The sequence below is a fragment of the Protopterus annectens genome, chromosome 5.part1 (assembly GCF_019279795.1).
Source record: "Protopterus annectens isolate FY-2018-M chromosome 5.part1, PAN1.0, whole genome shotgun sequence".
Classification (NCBI taxonomy): Eukaryota; Metazoa; Chordata; order Ceratodontiformes; family Protopteridae; genus Protopterus; species Protopterus annectens.
The window spans coordinates 750,453,658-750,476,750 of record NC_056736.1 but is presented as its reverse complement, the minus strand read 5'-3'; the positions used below and the strand labels follow the sequence as shown (position 1 = coordinate 750,476,750).

The 23,093-nt window shown below is 40.5% G+C and overlaps 1 protein-coding gene across 1 annotated transcript in view; it reads left to right on the top strand.

Moving 5' to 3' along the window:
• LOC122803639 (NACHT, LRR and PYD domains-containing protein 1b allele 2-like) overlaps positions 1-21,122 on the top strand; it is a 466,610-nt gene extending 445,488 nt beyond the window's left edge. The window contains exon 11 of the mRNA XM_044073390.1: positions 20,645-21,122. Coding sequence (XP_043929325.1) covers positions 20,645-20,904 — 260 coding nt within the window. The 3' untranslated portion in view covers positions 20,905-21,122. The remainder of the gene's footprint in view (positions 1-20,644) is intronic.
• The last annotated feature ends 1,971 nt before the right edge of the window (positions 21,123-23,093 follow it).

Sequence of the window (23,093 nt, the reverse complement as noted above, 5' to 3'; positions counted from 1 at the left end):
AGGAAAACAGAAGGTAAGGGCAAGGAGGTTGTACATGGTTGTCAGAACCCCCCAGCAGACCTCCCATTCTCTTTACATCATTATATGTGGGCCCCGCCTCAAAGACCTGTGATTGGCTGTGCAGGTGGAAGGGCAGGGCACTGAAGGCAGTGACAGGGGCCACAGCAAGTCAAGCAATTTGTTTTTCATTTATTTATTTTGTTTTGATAAATTGCTCTCTGTGGGTGCACTAAAATAACTTTGTTTAAAAAAATAAAAGTTTTGGCTTGCATAGTTGCTGCCTGGCTTGGTTCATAGTTTGTACTACTGTTCATCCATCTGCCTCAGGTACCAGATAAGAGACCAGCTGTAGTCACAGACCATGAGTCCACAGCCATTCCTTTACCTGGCTCTGGCTTCTTGCTTTAGTGCATTTCTTTTCCTGCGAGCTGGCGTGGGTTACTCTAAGAGAGAGTGAGGCTCAATCATCATCCATCATTCATTATTTACCAAGCTAGGGACAGATTTTAATTTTTAAATGCTGCTTTTATAAATATAGAGAGCTGCTAGAATAACAGGACTTATGTTCACATTCATCTTCTAAGAATGTAATGTTTTGAAGTATTGCTCTGTTATTTAGTGACTTGTTTTTCAGTTTACAGTTTAATGTGGGGTTGAGACAAAGGTAAAAAAATAGTGACAGATTTTAAATAATTCTTTAAACTTAGGATTTGTATTGGCATGCATTTTCTGAAGGGTTGTGAGATTGGAGACTCTGAAACTGAAATGTATGACATTATTAGTGACTGTATGCCTTTGCAAGCACTTCCAAGCAAATGTGCTAAACCTTCTGGAGTGTGTTGCATATCTGGGAGCCAGACAGATGTCCTCCCATTGTTGTCTTGTAAACTACTTTTCCAGTCTCTGTTCATAATCTTCTCTGACTTTGACTGATTCACATAGTTATCCTGAAACATTTTATATGCCCTATAGTTATCCCTTTTTTAAAAGCAGCTTCTGTCCTAGATTTGATTAAAAACCTCACCAGAGCAGGTCTTTCACTTAAGGTTTCCCCATCCATTTCTTTTTGCCTGTACGCAGATATCGATATCAGTCCTGGTCCCACTCCAGTACCTTTCCCTCTCAAACTGTTTGTTCCCAAGTTCCTTTGCTGGTTTCCTTCAATAAATTCTAGCACCCTCTTGCCAATTTTCTTGTATCCTTTAATTGCAATCATCCGTATTGAAACTTCTCCTTTCTGTATTTTTGGGTTAGCGTAGTTTTGTCTGACACTTTCTGCCAGTTTGTGAATGTAATATTCTGTATGGTGGTTGCTCTATTTAAAGGTCTGCATCCCAAATACCACTCTGTCTATTTCTTGAACTCACCCTGTTTCATCATCATCCCTTTCCATTTTGAGTTAAAGCCGCCTTCTTCTGTTATGTGTACGAGTCTTGACTGTGTAGATCTAAAATATCCCTTCAAATCTTGTGTTCAAAGTGGAAGGATTGTGATGTAATAAAGCTTTTTTTTTTTTATTTCAGAAATGTGTTTTGCTGCTTTGATAATTTTTTTAATTTTTCTTAATTTATTACTATGAAACAGCTCAAACATTTCATTGTCAATTACATTGTACCTTCTATTAATATCATATAGTGCATTTCTTCATCACAGTTTGCATCACTTTACATTGTCTCTGTATTTGACACATAATCTGCAGTGTCCATAAGAACCACAGCACTTTCTTTCTCTGCTTCTGTTATCCTTATATTTCTACTGGTTTTCAATTTAAACAATGCAGTTCTTTTTTCATTTGTCATATTATAGTAGTTATGCTTAATTAATTAGTCCAAAATGTCCCTTATGTCCTTTTCACGTGCTTATTCAAAAGCCATGATGCTGTGATATAAAGGTGGATTAAACAAATAAGTTCACTTTGGTGTATGGTCAGCTGAAACAAATGGCATGCTGCCTACGAAGAATTTCAGATTCAGCTCCCTAGTAAATAGCTTTACTTCTATCGACATTTTTTCCCCAAATTTGCTCTCTGTGAAGGGATTAAGGTATAACCTTGTTATAAGAGGATTATTTTTCATAACACTATAACGTATTTACAAAGTTAAACACAGAAGGCACTTGATCTGTGTTTTATAGCATCCTTTAAAATGTTAGACGTGACCCTGCACTCAGTGTTGTTTGATGTGTACTAATTCATTCAGTTCCATTACATTTCTGTCATGTTTCTGGTTGTTCCATTTGACACACTTTCACAATCATCCAGTGACATGTTTTCTTGTTGCGCTTCCTGTTGTTGGTGTAGGGACTCTTTTTGTGGAACTTCTGGAAGCAGTATTTCCTTCTTCTGTTTGAAAATCCCTGCTTCTGACCATCTCAGTTGAAAGGGATGGAAAGAGGGCAGCTTGCTTGATACATTTCTTGGACTGCTGTCAGAATCGTGTAACACTGGATGTCCTGATTGTACGATGAATGCTTAATGTTCTGGAAACTAGGAATTTACAGCATTTCCTGTTTTGTAATCTACCAGATCTCTACTATATTTCCACTTTTGTTTTATTTATTTATTAGCATTTGTTTACCAGGAAATTCACTGGGACATGAAAGGCCTGTTTTCAGTGGACGCCTGGGGAGAAAAGCTTCACAGTTACAAAATCTTACATGTCATACAATACAACACAATAGAAGGCAAAACAGCAAATGCTAACAACAACATACAAGATACAAACAGAAGAGATAGATCCTAAACAACATTACATTCCAGTAATTATGTTTAATTGTCAGTGACAATGTTAGAATTTCATTAGGTTAATAAACTGGTGCAATAAAATGTGACAGGCATTGCTAATAGGTAGCAGATTGTGGGCAAACTCTGGGGTCTTCTGATGAAAGTCCATAATCTTAGATCATGCAAAAATACCAAAAGGAAGCTACAGGTAGTGGATAGATGGATACATTTGTAGTAATGTTTAACCAGGAGCAGAGCAGCAGGACCATAGTCTGAAATCTAAGATTTATGATTTCTCTTAGATGTTGTGGGAGCGATTAGCAACATTTAGATACATATGAAGAACATGTTGCTTCATTATGTTGATTGGTTTATGGACGTGGCAGGATAAGTGTCGTTAGACCCAAGAGATATAGATTATGAGTACCAGAACATTCCTGTCTTCAGTGCAGTATGCTTGTCTGAGTGAGCACCGTAGCCTTTCCCTCTTAAGTCGGACATTTGTTTGGGTTATGGGGAATATCAGAACATTGCTGTCCTCAGTGCAGTATGCTTGATTGAGTGAGCACCGTAGCCTTTCCCTCTTAAGTGGGACATTTGTTTGGGTGATGGGGAGCACCAGAACATTGCTGTCCTCAGTGCAGTATGCTTGTTTGAGTGAGTCCCGTAGCCTTTCCCTCTTACGTTGGACATTTGTTTGGGTGATGGGGAGCACCAGAACATTGCTGTCCTCAGTGCAGTATGCTTGATTGAGTGAGCACCGTAGCCTTTCCCTCTTAAGTGGGACATTTGTTTGGGTGATGGGGAGCACCAGAACATTGCTGTCCTCAGTGCAGTATGCTTGTTTGAGTGAGTCCCGTAGCCTTTCCCTCTTAGGTCGGACATTTGTTTGGGTGATGGGGAGCACCAGAACATTGCTGTCCTCAGTGCAGTATGCTTGTTTGAGTGAGCACCGTAGCCTTTCCCTCTTAAGTCGGACATTTGTTTGGGTGATGGGGAGCACCAGAACATTGCTGTCCTCAGTGCAGTATGCTTGTTTGAGTGACTACCATAGCCTTTCCCTCTTACGTTGGACATTTGTTTGGGTGATGGGGAGTACCAGAACATTCCTGTCTTTAGTGCTGGGCATTTGTTTAGGTGATGGGGAGTACCAGAACATTGCTGTCCTCAGTGCAGTATGCTTGTCTGAGTGAGCACCGTAGCCTTTCCCTCTTAAGTTGGACATTTGTTTGGGTGATGGGGAGAACCAGAACATTGCTGTCCTCAGTGCAGTATGCTTGTTTGAGTGAGTACTGTAGCCTTTCCCTCTTAAGTCGGACATTTGTTTGGGTGATGGGGAGCACCAGAACATTGCTGTCCTCAGTGCAGTATGCTTGTTTGAGTGAGCACCGTAGCCTTTCCCTCTTACGTTGGACATTTGTTTGGGTGATGGGGAGCACCAGAACATTGCTGTCCTCAGTGCAGTATGCTTGTTTCAGTGAGTACCGTAGCCTTTCCCTCTTAAGTCGGACATTTGTTTGGGTGATGGGGAGTACCAGAACATTGCTGTCCTCAGTGCAGTATGCTTGTTTGAGTGAGCACCGTAGCCTTTCCCTCTTACGTTGGACATTTGTTTGGGTGATGGGGAGCACCAGAACATTGCTGTCCTCAGTGCAGTATGCTTGTTTGAGTGAGTACCGGAGCCTTTCCCACTTAAGTTGGACATTTGTTTGGGTGATGGGGAGCACCAGAACATTGCTGTCCTCAGTGCAGTATGCTTGTCTGAGTGAGCACCGTAGCCTTTCCCTCTTAAGTTGGACATTTGTTTGGATGAAGAACAGTCCTCATTTTTTTGAGCTACAATGAATAAGAGTTCTGCTACTAGGGGTTAACTTGACCTTTATGTACCTGGTTTAGTGACTTACACCCTGGAGGATTTTGTCATGAGATGATCGAAGTTGTAATGAACATGATTTGCAAGACAACATCATTTCACATGCTTGTGACAGTTTTGTTTAACTAGCTCTATATCTGCTGTTGAACACTTATGTGTTCTCTTAGGTTTAAGTGTAAAATTATCTCTTTTAAGAATTATTTGCAAATGTAGTGTGGTTGCAGTTTCAAAATGGTGTCAGTAGTTTAATATCTAATATTATCTTTACTACATTAATGAATAATGAATCCAAAATATTATTCCTACATGGGAAACTCACTGTCTTGGTTTTCTTGTAAACATATTGTTTCAAAACCCAAATTAATACACTCTAGTTGTTACATGTGTTGCTATAAACACATTCAGCAATATTTGTTTCATAATGGGCTCATTCTGTGTTTCCCCATCAGTTTGCACAAGTTTAGTCAGATGACTAGTCTGTATGACTGAGAAGCCTAACTAACCCTTTTCAAAGTCAAAGTCAGCTTTATTCTTATTTAGAACTACACGCATGCAGCCTAAATGAAATGTTGTGCATCAGCTCAATTATTGAAATTACAAATGAAAGAACCATAACTAACAAATACAATGCTACTACCAATACAATCAAGAAACAGTAGAGACATTTACCAACCCTCATATACGGAAAGAATACCCTCCGCTGAGTTAAATTAACTACCCTATTTAAAGTAATACAAAACACACTATAGATTGAAATGCTTAAGTTATTTGTCTGATATTGCACTTGAGTGAGTTAAATAATACCGACTATGGATATAATAAATAAATATTGCACTTACTTGGAATATATATAAGTATATATTGCACAAATAAATAAAAATGACTTATGTGCCCAGACCCCTGGGACTAGTGCCCGAGTTGAGAGGTCTAATCACTGTAGGGTACAAACTGTTACTGAATCTTGTAGTCCTGCAGCGGATGCTGCGATTTCTCCTGCCTGATGCCAGATGCTTAAACAGTCCATGAGCAGGATGCATGTTGTCCTGTGTTATTTTGTTGGCTTTTGGATGCTTCTTGTAGAATAAAGATGTATTGATGGAAGACTGGAACCTGTTGCCTTCTCTGCATCCCTCACCACTCTTTGTAGCACCTTCATTTCTGTCACTGTGCAGCTTCCAAACCACACGGTGAAGTTGCAGGTGAGGATGCTCTATACACTGTGAAGTTGCAGGTGAGGATGCTCTATACACTGTGAAGCTGCAGGTGAGGATGCTCTATACACTGTGAAGCTGCAGGTGAGGATGCTCTATACACTGTGAAGCTGCAGGTGAGGATGCTCTATACACTGTGAAGTTGCAGGTGAGGATGCTCTATACACTGTGAAGTTGCAGGTGAGGATGCTCTATACACTGTGAAGTTACAGGTGAGGATGCTCTATACACTGTGAAGTTGCAGGTGAGGATGCTCTCTACACAGTGAAGTTGCAGGTGAGGATGCTCTATACACTGTGAAGTTGCAGGTGAGGATGCTCTATACACTGTGAAGTTGCAGGTGAGGATGCTCTATACACTGTGAAGTTGCAGGTGAGGATGCTCTATACACTGTGAAGTTGCAGGTGAGGATGCTCTATACACTGTGAAGTTGCAGGTGAGGATGCTCTATACACTGTGAAGTTGCAGGTAAGGATGCTCTATACACTGTGAAGCTGCAGGTGAGGATGCTCTCTACACTGTGAAGCTGCAGGTGAGGATGCTCTCTATTGCACCTCTATAGAAGGTGGGGAGAATATGAGGAGGAAGCTCAGCTTTTTTAAATCTTCTCAGTCACCCCAGTGGAGCTCAGGACGTTTGCACAGTGACTTCCAATGTGCAGAGTCTAAGCCTTTTGACAGAATCTGGTTATGTCCTCACATTTCAAACAAATGTTCATTCATATCTCTGGAACCATAGGGATTATGAAAGAAGTATAAATGACAAAACCTCCAGCACAAGCTATTTTTGTAGTGGTAGTATTCTTTAGGTTCTAGATTTTAAACATAATTTTATAAGTCACAGTAAACACAACTATTACAGTTGTAATATTTTGTTAACTTACAATATCTCAGCAGTCACTCAAGTGACACACATACTGTCAGCAGCATTTTATTCATCTAGCTGGGAGATTTCATTCGTGGCTAAGGAGTTCTGTCTGTGTCACTTGGGTGTTGAGATATTTAGAAAAACATGACAGTTATATATATATAAAATAACATCATAAAATCAACAGTCAATATCTAACTGCACTAGACAGAGGTCGGATATTAATGCAGTTGAGTTTTTCACTATGTAAGCTTTAAGATTAAATATTTTAAAGCCTTGTGCATAGCATGGTTTTGGAATTATTGATACAAATGTGAACAAACAATATTTGATGCCTAGAGGTGTCACTAGGAGTTAACTGCAGATACACCTGGACGCATCACTCGGATGTAATCTGTTAAAAAGTGGAGGCATTAGTGCACTTTCATGACCAGTTGACTGGTGTTTCCCAACCAAAAGAGAACCTTTGATATGTGTACACTCAGGAATTTCGTACTCTTAACCCTCTGCACACACTCACCATTGATCCTGAACACTGGGTGGTTTGTTCTCATTTTCCCTGAAGTCGATGATAATCTCTTTGTTCTTGCTTACATTCAGGTCAGTCAAGGTTGTTCCCCTCACACCAACTGATCAGAGATGCCACTTCCTCTCTGTATGTCCATTCATCCTCCTTTGTGATGAACCCCACTACTTTGGTGTCATCAGCCAACTTGATGATGTGGTTGGACTTGTGCTTAGCACAGTAGTCCTGGGTCAGGATGGTGAATAACAGAGGGCTGAGAACACATCGCTGTGGAACCCTACTGTTAATCGTGATGCACTTTGATGTGTTCTTACCAGAACAAACCCTCTGTGGTCTCTCAATCATGAAGTCCAGGATCCAGTTGCAGAGATGTTTACTGATTCCTAAATGTGCCATTTTTTATATCAGCTGCATTGGTACCACAGTATTAAATGCAGACCTGAAGTCTATGAACAGCATCCTCACATAGTTGTCTTTGCCCTCTTAATGCTCAAGGGAGATGTGTGTTGCTACTGTTATGGCATCAGCCATGGATTGGTTAGCTCTGTACAGAAACTGCAGAGGGTCAAAAGCAGGAGGTAGCAGGGGCGGCCTGTGCTATTGGACTGCTGGACTGCAGCCCCCTCAAAAAGGATTAAAAACAAATAAATAAAAAAAGAAAAAAAAAAGTTTTTAAAATTTCGCGGACTTCATGCATGCGCAGTAGTCCAGACTACTGCAAGTCTATGCACATGCTCCAGGCAGTCCGGCAGTCCTCATAGGGAAACATGAGGAATGGTCTGTGCAGTTCTAAACTGCATAGACTCGCTGGGAAAATGCATCGAGGCCGGACTGCAACACCAGCAGTCAGTCTCTCATCCGGAAGGGGTTTGGATCTCGCGGGTCTTTGGAGTCATGGGTCGGGAAGGGGTTTGGATCTCATGGGCAGTGGATTATGCGGGTCTTTGGATGTACGTGCGTGTATGGAGAACGGACAGGTAAGTGTGTCAGATTAATGATGCACTTGTGTTTGTTTGAATTTATGTTGGGGTGTGTGTGTGTTTAAAGTTTTGAATTTATTGTGTGTGCTTGAATTTATGTTGGGGTGTGTGTGCTTGAAGTTTTGAAGTTATTGTGTGTGCTTGGGACTGCTTGAATTTATGTTGGGGGGAGCATTGAATTTAATGGTGTGTGTGCTTGAAGTTTTGAAGTTATTGTGTGTGCTTGAATTTATGTTGGGGAAGCATGGTGTGTGTGTGTGTTGGGGGAAGCATGGTGTGTGTGTGCTTGAATTTATGTTGGGGGAAGCATGGTGTGTATGTGCTTGAATTTATGTTGGGGGAAGCATGGTGTGTGCGTGCTTGAATTTATGTTGGGGGAAGCATGGTGTGTGTGTGCTTGAATTTATGTTGGGGGAAGCATGGTGTGTGCGTGCTTGAATTTATGTTGGGGGAAGCATGGTGTGTGTGTGCTTGAATTTATGTTGGGGGAAGCATGGTGTGTGTGTGCTTGAATTTATGTTGGGGGAAGCATGGTGTGTGTGTGCTTGAATTTATGTTGGGGGAAGCATGGTGTGTGTGTGCTTGAATTTATGTTGGGGGAAGCATGGTGTGTGTGTGCTTGAATTTATGTTGGGGAAGCATGGTGTGCGTGTGTGTGTTGGGGGAAGCATGGTGTGCGTGTGTGTGTTGGGGGAAGCATGGTGTGTGTGTGCTTGAATTTATGTTGGGGAAGCATGGTGTGTGTGTGTGTTGGGGGAAGCATGGTGTGTGTGTGCTTGAATTTATGTTGGGGGAAGCATGGTGTGTGTGTGCTTGAATTTATGTTGGGGGAAGCATGGTGTGTGTGTGCTTGAATTTATGTTGGGGGAAGCATGGTGTGTGTGTGCTTGAATTTATGTTGGGGGAAGCGTGGTGTGTGTGTGTGTGTGTGTGTGTGTGTGTATGTGTGTGTGAGAGAGAGAAAGAAAGAGACAGAAGAAGGGACTGTGTGTGTGTGAGGGACTGTGTGTGTGTGAGGGACTGTGTGTGTGTGAGAGAGAGAAAGAAAGAGACAGAAGGGACTGTGTGTGTGTGTGTATGTGTGTGTGTGTGTGTGCGTGTGTGTGTGTGAAAGAAAGAGACAGAAAAAGGGACTGTGTGTGTGTGTGTGTGTGTGTGTGTGTGTGTGTGTGTGTGTGTGTGTGTGTGTGTGTGTGTGTGTGTGAAAGAAAGAGACAGAAGAAGGGACTGTGTGTGTGTGTGTGTGTGTGTGTGTGTGTGTGTGTGTGTGTGTGTGTGTGTGTGTGTGTGTGTGAGAGAGAAAGAAAGAGACAGAAGAAGGGACTGTGTGTGTGTGTTAGAAAGAAAGAGACAGAAGAAGGGACTGTGTGTGTGTGTGTGTGTGTGTGTGTGTGTGTGTGTGTGTGTGTGTGTGTGTGAGAGAGAGAGGAATAAGGGACTGTGTGTGTGTGTGTGTGTGTGTGTGAGAGAGAGAGGAATAAGGGACCATGTGTGAGAGAGAGGAATAAGGGACCGTGTGTGTGTGTGTGTGTGTGTGTGTGTGTGTGTGTGTGTGTGTGTGTGTAAAATGCCCCAGTTATTATATACTGGTGGCTAGAGAACAAATGGTGTTGGGTAGAGATACTCAGGCTTGAACCCTGTACCTTGTATGCAGGTGTTAAGGACCTGAATTCCCTACCCACCACCATTTGTAAAAAAATTGCAGATTTTTGAATCCTATTTACTTATTTATTTTATTTATTTTACATTTGTTAACCGGGCTAGTCCAACTGGATACATGTCCATTTTCAGTGGAGGCCCGAGGAGAAAAGCTCCACTATCTAATGCATAATAACAAAAATACATTCAAAGTACATAGGTAATTTAAGACTCAACTAAAACAGGGATTTAAAATTACATAGGGAATTAAGACACAAGTAAAACAGGCATATAGGCTTTCCTTTCAGTAAGTTCAAAAGGTGAAAACAGAGACTATCAAATTTCTTCAGTACAGGTATATAAAATGTGAGACAGAAATAATTAGGTAGTTTAAAAGCAAAAGATAGAGTTACTAGAACATTTTAGTTTGAAGTTGAGAGAGTCAATTTCTTAGGTAGAGATGAAAAATAAAATGGAGAAATAGAGTTGGGAGACAGTGCAAAGGATGCAGGAGAAGGTAGGAGGTACGTGATCAGCTAGGGTTATTGCAAGAGCAAAGCCAGTGATTGGTTAGAAAATGTTTCAGTTGAGTTTTAAATAGTGTGATAGAAGTTTGGGCTAAGAGGTCTGTAGGAAGTTGATTCCAAATTTTACCGAGTTGGAAAATATAGAGTCACCTGCTGTATTCTTTGATAGAGAGGTTTGAATCAGTATTTTATTGGAAGAGCGTAGGGTTTTTAGGTTGTTATAGGGTTTTATCAGGGTGGAGAGCATTGGTATCTTTTCTGGGTGGTGAAGGGCTTTATGGGCAGTTGTAAGCTGATAGTACTGAATTAAGTGAGGTAACTCCAGCCACCCTAGGTTAAGGAGGTTCAGGCAGTGATGTGTTTTATATGGAGAGGCAGTGGCAAATTTGGCAATGTTGTTATAGGCTGTTGTAAGCCTATTGATGTTATGTTTAGAAAGATTAGTATATATGTGGGATGCATATAGCAGAGTAGAGATAAGATATGTTCTGGCTATGGTAGTTCTTGCTTCAGGAGTTAAGAAAGATTTGATTCTGTAGAGAGAACCTAATTTTTTGTTAGTTGCTTTTATGATAGAGTTGATATGAAAATCAAATTTTAGTAGGTTGTCGATAGTAACTCCTAGAAGTTTGGTTGTTTGGTCAGGAGAGATAAGGGTGCCATTGTTAGAAGTAAGTGTGAAACTAATAGGGGGAGACAGGTGTGTGGGTGAGAAGAGGAGAAGTTTAGTTTTCTTAGGGTTTAAGAGAAGGCAGTGATTGGAGAACCATTGTTCTATGGTGGTAAAAGTTTTTGAGTAAGTGAGTGGAGGTCAGCTTGGGTTGTGGCAGAGCAGATGATGGTGGTGTCATCGGCGTACTGAATGCAAGTAGTTAGTGGGGTGGCTAGATACAGGTCGTTAATAAAGATGGAAAATAAAAGAGGACCTAAGATGGAGCCCTGAGGTACTCCTAAAGTGGTAGGGAGAAGTTCTGAAAGATTGTTGTTCCATAAAACAGCTTGTTTCCGATTCTGAAGATAGGAAGTAAACCAGCTTAAAGCAAGATTATTGAGAGAGAGAGATTTTAAACAATGTAGGAGGAGCTGGTGATTCACCATGTCAAAGGCTTTTGACAGGTCTACAAAGAATGTAGATGAAAGAAGATTGTTATTCCGGTTTATATTAATGGAGTCTATGAAGGATAATAAGGCTGTTGTGGTGCTATGGTAGGGACGAAAGCCATGTTGGCAAGTAGCTAGAAGGTTATTAGATAGGAGGTGATTTAAAAGCTGTTTGTGGATGCATTTCTCCATTATTTTAGCAATAGGAGATAGCAGTGCTATAGGGCGTAGTTCGAGTACTCAAATGAATCGCCTTTGAAGAGAGGGATGATGTGGGAGATTTTCCAGAGTGAGGGTATAGTACTTTTTTTTATGGTTCTGTTGATTAGAATAGAGATAGGGTAGGCAATAGCTTTAGCACCTAGCTGGAGATATTCTGCTGGCAATTTGTCAGCTGAGGGGGTTGAGGGTTTGAGTTTCTGAAGTAAATTAAGAATATAGGAAGTAGGTATGGGTTTAAGTTGAAATAGAGGTGGAGTGCAGTTAGTATTACCTAGTAAAGAGGGGTCAGGGCTTTGTTGGTTGGCCAGTTTAAGTATGGTTGAAGTAAAGAAGTTATTGAATACGTTAGCTGTTTGTAGGGGAGAGTCAGGATAGGAGCCTAGTGGGTTGGGGGTTTCAACCTTGCCGGGGGATAGTAGTGAGTTAATTGATTTCCAAAATTTTTGTGGTTGGCAGTGGGAGGATTGCTGTAGTTTGGTGTAATAGTTCCTTTTATCTTATTTGATAGCAAGCTTAGTCTTGTTCCTTTTTTGTTTGAAGCTAAGGTGATCAAAAGAGTCTTTCGTGGTTCTCCATTTAGTACAAGCTTTATTCTTACTAAGGATAAGTTGTTTGGTGTTGGTTGTTAGCCATTGAGCTGTCTTAGATTTCATTCGTATAGAACGGATGGGGGCATGATGATCGAGAATAGTAAGAAAGGTATTATTAAAGTGGTTAACAGCTTCATCTATTGGGAGAGTTTTTAGAGGTGACCAGTTAATCAAGCTGAGTTCGTTTTGAAACTGCTGAAGGTTAAAATGTTTTTTGCTGCGAGATGAGCGAATTAGGGGAGGTGTTGTTAGATGAGTTTTGTGCCTAATGATGTATGTGAGAGAGTGGTCGCTAAGGTCATCTAGGAGGGTACCTGTTGAATACAGTTGTTGGGGACTATTAGTCAAGATCCAGTCGAGAATGGTTTCTTTGTTATTGTTTTTATTTGTTCTAGTTGTGGAGTTAATGGTTTGATGGAATCCGTGCAGGTTAATAATGGTAGATGGATTAGTTTGTTTGCACATGTTCCAATCAATATTAAAGTCGCCTAGTAGTATTGTTTCTTGAAGGAGATTAATTGAAAACCAGTTTAGTAGGTCTTCTAATATGGGGGAATTGTTGCCTGGGGAAAGATAAGTGCAGATAATATTAATAGTTTTGTGTGAGTTTAGGGAGAGTTTGGAAGTAATCAGTTCAACATTAGAGTCATGTGGTGGGGTAAGGGCTGATTTACTTATTTCCAGTCCAGTTTTGAAGAGTATAGCTACTCCTCCACCTTTTTTGTTAAGACGATATTGTCTTAGGATGTTATAGCCAGGGGGGATAATTTCGTTATCTTTTATTGTGGGTTTAAGCCAGGTTTCAGTAAAACAGAGAATGTCAAACTGTTGGACTTCTAGTAGGGCATGAAGAGCAAGAAGTATGTTACATATGCTACGGATGTTAAGATGAGCTATTGTCAGAGATTTGGGAGGTTTAGTTTGTGGTGTAGACATAGGTTTCATAGTTTGGGAATTAGGGGATGGTATGTCTGTGTTTGGGCCTGGGTTGGGGTGGATGTCCCCATCAATTAATGATAAACCATGAATAAGGTTAGTTAGTTGTGAGGTTTTGATGCTGTGCAAGTGTTTTGTGAGTCAAAGAATAACGTATTTGATGTGTGAGAGACGATGATATTTAGGTTCAAGATATGAGTTGCTGTATATGGGACTGTGATGGGTTGTGAGTGTAGTTGGGGGGTAGCTAGGGCATGTTTGTGTGGAGTACAAAAGGTAGGATTTAAAGGTTGCTCATAGTAGGTTATGAGGTAGGTAGAGGTAAGAATAGTTAGAAGAGTTAGTAGTAGGAGAGGAAGGTGAGTGTAGGACATGTTGAGATGAGTGGGGATTGTATACAGTAGGTATGTGTTCAGAGAGGGAAAGGGTGGGTGTGGGAGTGGACTGCTATGGAGTGGGTGGAGAGAAGAATATGTTCTGATTGGCTAGGGAATGTGGTGGGTGTGGTTATGCAGGGATAAATGTAGAGGTCCCAGGGGCGGGTGGGATTTGGGGGCAGGGAGGGGAGTGGAGTGAGCCCGAAGGGCGAACGGAGCGGGCAGAGCCAAAGGAGTAGGAAATTGCTGAGAGGAAACAATCAGCCAGGTATAATAACAGCAGGTAACAACGGCAGATCAGTAGTCGGGAATCAGAAAAATGAATACTAGTTGTATAAATCCAAATACAGCCAAAAGTAAGTATTACTTTACAAATCTGAACACTTTTAAAAGAAATTCCTGAGGTCTAATGGCTTACCGGCTAGCAGAATGTAATTGCTGAAGAGCACTTGTGTCCTGGTGGGAGACTAGAGATTTAAAGATGGCTCCATGCTCAGCAGGATTCTAATATAGACTTTGTATTGGGGGAGTAGATAGCATAAGGGGTGTAAACCAGGTGGAATGCAAAGAAACCAGAGAGGCAATCAGTGGAAATCAGTGAAGGCCTCAGAGAGGGTAAGTAATAATTCAAACTACCTGTAAAGTGAAGGAGAGAAGAGACAGCAAAGTTTATTAAGGTTGGGAGTGTGTCTTTACATTGACTTGCTGATTAGTAACCAGTTTGTGCTCAGATTAGAGTAGGAAGATACATTAGCAATGATAGAGATGCATATAAGCAGGTGATCCTCCAAGTGATACAAACTAAGGCAGAAAGAACAGAGAGGGCTGCTTGATGGTTAATTTAATTTAGTCACAGGGATGTGAATTAAAATCTATACTGTCTATTGGACAGTTAGGATTACTGTACTATCGGGGGGGGGGCACAAGGCTACAACAGTCAGTTTTATTAGCAAGCTGAGAACTACTAAGAAATACTGCTAATGTAATAGCTTCACTCTCATAAAACATACAAGTAGAATGCCTGGGTGGACTGACCCTCCTCTTGAAGCTCAAAATGTATATCCTTGTTTAGTTTGCAATACTGATTCCTTCTTACACTGTATAGATGAAGTGGTAGCCACAGACTGCAGATTTGCTTGAGTGTGCTCCTGCTCTTGAAGCTCAAAATGTATATCCTTGTTTAGTTTGCAATACTGATTCCTTCTTACACTGTATAGATGGAGTGGTAGCCACAGACTGCAGATTTGCTTGAGTGTGCTCGGCTAGCAGAATGTAATTGCTGAAGACCACTTGTGTCCTGGTGGGAGAAATCTGATCTGTTCCTCATAATATCTGTGGCTTCTAAATGTTGCAATGCTTGATATTTGATGGTGCAGTGGTAGTATTGTTGCTTTACGGCTGCAGGTTCTTGGGTTTGATTCTTGGCTGGGGTGCCTTCTGTGTGGGGTCTGCATCTTCCCCCTGTGTTTGTGTGGGTTTGCTTTTGTGTCCTCCCATGTTATAAAGACATGTCTGCATTATTTCTTCCTGGGCCTCTGCTGAAAATTGTTTTTTTTTGTTCAAGTCAGATTGTCCTGATTAACAAATGTTAAATAAAATTGACAGGCATTTGAATTTCAGACTTCATATTCTTCAGAAAATACATAGTAACACGACCTTTTATTCTAGCAATTTTCTAAGTTTATAAGATTAATATTTGAAATGTGGCCTTATTTTTGGGACTGTATTGCCCCATTATTGGCTTTGTCCAGGTTTTTTTGTGCTAAGGTTGACAACTATGGCAAGAACTGAATTTACTGAATATGTCTGAGGGCTGTATTCCCTCATTACTGGGTTTGTCCAGGTGTTTTGTGCTACGAGGTTGACAGCTGTGGTGAGAACTGAATTCATTAAATGATAGCCATTTAAGTTTCAGTCTTCCTCTCTTTCACAAAGCAGCTGATATGGCGTAGTGGTATGTTGCTCTGACTCTCTTGAACAGGGATCTTGGCAGTAAAATATATGGTGGTAACATAGCATTTTCTACAACTTTCCAAGATTATACAAGCAATGTTTGTGTCCCTGGTTTTTGGCCTTTTGCGCCCCCCCCCCAATAAATTTGGCTTTTTCCAGATTTCTTGTGCTGCAAAGTTGAGATGCAGTTGAGTATTGAATAGATTTTACAAGGAGCTGAGAGCTGCATGGAAAGAGAAGTTTAGTGCTGCTTATGGAAAATCAGCTTGCAATGTTAATAGCACAACAGGTTGTGTACTTGCTTTTGATGCAGAAGGTTGTTGGTTCTACTCCCACAAGGAGTGAATGCTGCTGTACTGAAAAGGTTGATACTAACTATGAGCCTGTTATTTGTTTGCCATCCATTTCCTATTGCAGTTTTACTAGCTTATCATTTTTAATATAATATAGGCAATTTATTCCTCAGGGGCATCAGACACTTTATTTTTCGATGAAACCATGAAATATAAAGGTTTTTGCTAGCAGCAATCTCTTCATTAGTTACAAATGTATTTAATGTGGAATTATTTAGATGACTTTTTTTACTTCAGAGATTGTGCATATTTACTGATAATGGTGGACTGTAGAATTGTGCATATTTACTGATAATGGTGGACTGTAGAAGTTTGAGTAGACTTTGATGAAGGAAATGTTCTGAATTGGGCAGTTTTGTCATTATTGGTGCATGCATTTTGTTTCATTGTTTACTGGAAAAATATTCCAAACAATAGGAAGGTGTATCAAAGAGCATATGCAAGGGGCCTATAATTTGAAAACAGCCCAGAATTAATCTTTATCTGCCACTGGTAAAATGTATTTTCTTTGAATGTGGGTTTCAGTGCTGTTTCAATGAATGTGAGTTTCAAGGGCAGAGAAGTTTTAATGCTAAGTTTGTTAGCAGATGGCTTGGTGTTTGTGTTGTAAAATGCAAAATAAAACTTTCAAATGAAGTCCAAATCATCATGGAAGTAAATCAGTATGCGCATTAGTGTTTATGGTAATTGGAGTGAAATAGCCAAGTAATGGGATAATTGGAATGGCTGCAGGAGGAGGCTCCATTTGACCATGATTTTGTGAGGGGGAAGGGCGGCAAACTTAGACAGCCCCAGCTGAACTATACCTCCCACCTGTCCAGATTTTCAAAGAATGAATAGATTTTTGCTTCTCGTTTTTGGTTTGTTCCTCATAAAATTTGTGGCAAATCATTTAGGAATTAAGTCACTAAATGACACACTGAGTTTCAGACTTCATAACCAATGCATGCTAAAGTAAGACTTGTTCTATCAACTGTCTCAGTTTATACAAGAGCAACGTTTAGTACTGTTTATATGTTCCCCCAATATATTTGGCCTTGTCCAGATTTACTGCATTAACAGGCTGAGAGGTACATACATGCAAATTGCTTTATAGAATTAGGCATAGCCAAACCTCTTAACTGTCCCTGATTTTGGCTCAAAATGTTGCTCTTCCCCTAATAATCCCTCCGCAAAATAACAATTTTGGAAGAAAACATGGAGGATTTACAATTAAGAAATAACTGTAATCATAGTTATAGATTACTTTTTATTTTAGAAATACATGTAGATTATTTTATTTTGTCAGCTGCTCAAGTTAGCAGTACTAATATTTAAAGTGTCCCTTCTTTGACAGGTTCCCAGCTGTATTGTGTGGCTATTTTATATTTTTACATCACATTTTTGGTCCATTTTTCATAAAATTGTGTTTTTTTGGAAAATTAGTGACAAATCATTAAAGACTGAAGTTAGAAAATGACAAGACATTTGAGTTTCAGATTTCATACCATTCAGAAAATTCATACTAATGCAAGACCTATTCTATTATCTTTCTAAGTTTATAAGAGCAATATTTTTAAAAATTGCCATGAGTTTGGGCCTTTGTCCCACTTCTTTGTATGGCTTTGTCCAGATTTCTTGCTCTGAGGTTGAGAGGTATGACAAATGTGGTGGGGTCATCAGTCAGCCAGTCCCACTTCTTTGTATGGCTTTGTCCAGATTTCTTGCTCTGAGGTTGAGAGGTATGACAAATGTGTTAGGGTCATCACAGTCAGCCAGAGACATTTCAAATTGTGACATACTTGTTGCACCCCACTCCCCCATGTAGTGACTCTGGATGTGTCGAAGCAAGGCAAGGAGTAGTTATGCAGTGTAAATGTGCAGGGTATCCCCCCATCCAAGGTAGACACAGGTACAGGAGTAGCTTTTCATCTGTCCTTGATTTTTGCAGAATGGTCTGGTTTCTGTCATATTTTTTGTACTGTTGATTTATGCTTATTACTCAGTGCCTGTTGCTCAGTGTTTAAGTAGCAATACTTTAATGACCATCAGTTGAGCTTGGCTGAGATTGTAAGATGCAAGCAAGCTTTAATAAGCATACTGTTAAAGAATTTCCAACATTGAAAGCCTTTCTGTTGCCATGTAGAGAATAATTAACTAGATAATGTATAAGCCTTGGGTATTGAAATGCATATGACGGTATTTGTAATAAAGGACAGGATTACATTATTTTAAGAAGCTCATTACATTTGGAGACTTCCAGTCATCTCTGCAGGCTTTACCCGTAAACTAAACAGAATGCCAATCGTGTGCTCCATAACCTGTACAGTAATCCTTTTAAGCAATGTCTCTTGAGCTTATTTCTTGTTTGCTTTTCATTTTTTACTTTGATCATGTTTTCCCCATGAAACAAGTAGATAGTTGTCAGGCAGCAGGTCTTTTTTTGGATAAGGAACATTTTTACAAGTGGGGGCATCAGAGATTTCTATTTTCAGCATGTTACTTGGTACTTTAATAAAGCTGAATATAAATTATAATTAGAACTGCAGTGCAAGAAGTGGTTTGAGTTGAGTGCTGCTTGTTTTTCTTATACTTGATTTTGACTGGCATTCCATTAATGTATTTAAAAAAGTAATTTTATTTGTTCATGCCTCACAACCTTTTTGTTTCCATCTAGATATTAAGTAAGCTGTCATGCAGCCAATGCATAGAAATATTTTTATTTTTCTACACTTCATTTTGTCTTGATTGGACTCTCATAATGATTGTTTGGCACCCACGGCAGTGTATTTAGTTAGTTTTTTGTGGTTTTGAGCATAGCTCCCCCCCTTTCTAGTTGGCCACACCCCTTCCCATTGACCCCACCCATTCAGCTGTCTCCTGCAGCCCCCCTTTGATTTGAAGTCACCAGCCGCCACTGGGAGGTAGGCATGATAAAAGATGCTTTTTGATCAGCCGCTCAAAACATTTCATAACAGTGGATGTCAGAGCAACTGGTCTGTAGTCAATGGGGCTGGAGGGAGTGGTTTTCTTAGGTAGTGGGATGACTTTAGTTTCCTTGCAGCATGAGAGTACTTATGCCATGGCAAGAGAGGTGTTAAATATTTCCTAGAGCACTGTGGATAGTTGATCAGCACAGCTTTTTAACACATTGCCCGGTATGTTGTCTGGGCCAGCAGCCTTCCTGTAGGTCACTCTCCTTAGCTCTCTTATTCCCCCCTCTTTGCTGAGGCTGAGTATTGCATCCTTCTCATCAGTGGGTAGTTTTAGTGCTACCCTGTTGTTTCCTTCCTCAAATCTACCAAAGAAGATGTTCAAACTGTCCAGGAATTTGATGCTGTCGTCACACTGTGCTCACCTGATTTTGTAGTCAGTGATCTCCTGTATGCCTTGCCATAGTCTCCTTGCATCCTTCATGTTTTCAAAGTGGCTCTGTACCTTTCTGCCACATTCTCTCTTAGCCTCCTTTATACCCCTCCTCAGATTAACTCTTGCTACACTTAGGGCTGCTTTGTCCTTAGCACTGTAAGCTGCGTGTCTCTCCTTCAGAAGCTCATATACCTTAGAGGTGAGCCATGGCTTCTGGCTGCCTCTATTAGTGATACTCTTGGTATTTGTTACCCCATCAACACAGTTTGAAATGTATGCCATCACTACCTCAGTGTATTCATCTATGTTCATATGCTGATTCACTGTGGCTGCCTCCTTGAACATATCCCATTTGGTTCTTTCAAAGCAGTCTTGGAGGGGCTCCATAGCCCCCTTGGGCCATCCTCTGATTTGCTTCTTCATGGTTTTCTTTCTTTTAAATTATTTCACATGATTAGTCATGGAACCATAGTACATAAGAAACTCTTCTTATGACTGCCAGACTGTCACTTGTGTCTGTATGAGCTGATAGTGTATATGACATGTTGGTACATGTCAGAGTTGTAGTACTGATGGTGGGATTTAATGGTATATGTAAAGGTCCTAGTCATGATAGCAAAAGGTTCCAAGTCAAGCCCACCTACCCAGTGTACATACAAATGCAAACAGTATGCTGAGTTATGCCACATTAGGTAGTGGGGAAGGAACTTGTGCTCTCCTCAAAAGGTTAAAGTCACAAAGGGTGACTGGGTGATCACTATGCACAGTGAGCAAAAACAGGGTTATTTAAAAAAAAACACCTCTTCTGATAATTACACATATGCAGAAATGGGCAAAATGTTATCCTTGCTACATTGTAAAACTTATTTTATTATTTATTTATTTTATCTATACATTTCTTAACCAGGTAAGTGCACTAGTCAACAGAACCTTTTCAGGCATAACCCAGGCCAGCTGACAAAGAAAAATTACATTATTGTATAATGAAAGTAATAAACCAAGTAGTAAAATAACCAAGAAAATACAATTTACATTGTTAGTGGAAAATGACTGCAGTAAGGCAGACTATACATGTGTTAAAGTAACATATAAGCAAGATGATGCACCATATCTGCAAAATATGGATCAAGGAGGGATGAGATCTGTTTAAGAGGTACATTATTAGCGTAGCTGACTGGGATGATATAAAGAATGCATTTGAAATGTATAGCTAATATATGAACCTATATGTTAGAACCTGTTATAGTTAGTGTGTACGGGTGCATCACACAAACCTCTGCAGTCAGCTGTCATGAACTTTGTTTTTGATGTGATATCTCATTTGCATAAGAGATAGAAAGCCATTAAGTTGTTGGAATGATATTCCTTTCTATTTCTCATGATGTGCTGTCTGCAATGATTTTTTTTTTATTTTTTACAGAAAAGCATTTTATGGATAAGTATAAATCTGAAATAATCCAGCGTCTCACAAATCCAGAACCTATTTTGGACCATCTCCTTTCAAAACTGTACATCACTGATGAGGAGTACGACCGCATCCGCTCCCGTGATGAATACCAAGAAAAAAACAGAGAGCTGTACAAGGTGTCTCGGAGCTGGAGCAGTAAAGGGAAAGATGTATTCTACATGATACTGAGAAAAAAAAATCCTCATTTTGTCAGATCTCTGGAAGAAAAATAAACTGGAAGTTACATAAACAGTGGACAGTTCAATGCATCAACTACAAATGTGCAAGGTGGGTCAGCACATTGTAACACTGGGGTCCTACAGACAACCAAACTGGATGCTTATAGACTGCTATTGAACAACTTTGTACAACTAATAAAGTTTGTATACTTTGGTCATTTGTACAGACTCTTTAAAAAAGCATTTTAATAAAGTAACTCATTATAGATTTACCAAGATGATATTTTAAGCTTTTTTTAAGAACGCTGTGCTCTAACTGTTGACTGTTTTAGTTAGGTTTGCCAACTGTATATAAAGGGCTGCCTCTCTAAAATGTTTTTAAATTTTCCCATTAAATTTAAGCTAAATATACCTGAACACTTAACTGTAACACATAGGTTCATAGATTCATAGGTTCATACTAGGCTATCTGCCCTAGGGCATTTACAAGCCTAGTGAGAGTCTGTTTGGCTTTTGCCACCCCTTGAAATGAGTTTACTGTGCCCTTTTAAGGTTAGTTTACTGTGCCTTTGTCTAGCAGTGACACAGAAGTGACCCCCGAGGTAAACCTACGATCTCCCATCCACTCGTCAAGATTCCTCTTGAATAGAGTCAGTGAGGGGCTCTGCCTAATATGGACTGGGATTCTATTCCAGATTGAAGGGAGCCTCTGGGTTATGAATCTGTCTCTCTAGCATGTCCTGTTTATTTCTGTGCTGAGGTTCAATTCTCTCGATCGCGTAGCTCTGAGGGATTTGGATTTTCTGAGGTGGAGCATGTCCATTAATTCCGGGTTGGACATGGCTTTGTATGTCAGGCATAGATCGCCTCTGAGTAGGCGGTATGCCACTGAGTAGAGCTGGAGTTTCTTTAGCTGAGCAGCATATGGCATTTGTTTGAGTCCCTTGAATCTCTTTGTGAGGTACTTTTGGGGTCTTTCTAGTTGCTGCAGGTGTCGGGTAAGGTACATCCCAAATGGGGCATTGTACTCAATTGTGGGCCTGATGAGGGAAGAGTAAAGGGGCACAATGACCTCCCTTGATCTAGATGTGAATCCTTTCATGATAAGGTGGGCAATATAGAAGGTCTTTCTAACCACTTTGGCAATGTGATTGTCAAAGGAGAGGTTACTATCAACTTGGGTCCCTAGGTCCCTAATTACTTCTTCCATACTTAATGGATTACCACCTATGTGGTAATTTGTGGGCACATTGTTTTTCCCAAAGGGTATGACTATACACTTTTTGGCATTTAGTTTAAGACCATGGCTCTGGCACCAGTTATCCATTTCTATGAGACCCTTTTGGAGGATGCTTGTGTCACCTGGAGAGTCAATTATGGCACCCAGCTTGCAGTCATCTGCGAACTTGGTCAGCCACAGCTCTCCCATGTTAGCCTGTACCTCAGGAAAAATATATACCGAATAAGAGAGGTCCCAGGCATGAGTCCTGTGGGATGCCACTTGTGACTGGTTTAGAGTCTGACATAGCTCCAGCAATTCTAACCATGTGGGTTCTGTCATTGAGCCAGTTTCCAACCCATCTTATGACATAGGGGTTTATATTTAAGCTGGAGAGCTTGTCTATGATGCCCGAGTGGGGTATTGTGTCAAAGGCTTTTGCAAGGTCTAAGTAGGCTGTGTGAACTACCTTACCCTCATCAATGGCCTTGGTGACTATTTCAAAGAAGTCAACCAGGTTCAAGAGGCATGATCTGCCCTTAACAAAGCTGAATTGGGTAGGATCCAGTGTCTGTAGGTCCCCAATGTCTTTGTTTATGAGTTCCATTATGATCCTCTCCATAGCTTTGCAAACCAGTCTAGTCAGGCTTATGGGGCGGTAGTTTCCAGGGTCCGTAAAAGCACCTCTTTTGTGGAGTGGGACCACTGTTGCTGTACGCCATTCTTTGGGTACATATCCTGCAGTAAGGCTGAGATTAAACAGCAGCCTTATGTGTGGGTTCAGCTCTTCTTGGAGTTCATGTAGCACGCAGCCCGGAACACCATCTGGTCCCATTGATGCTGTGTTTTTTGGTTTGGAGAGGGTGACTCTCACCTGGGCATTTGAGATGTCAGGGAGGCAACACTCTGCTTGGATAGATATTTGTCCTTTTGGGGGGGAGGGGGGGGGAGTTTGCACTGAACCTGTCTGCCAGGATGTTGGCAATGTCGGTGGGTTCAGTGTATTTTTTGTCATTATGGACTA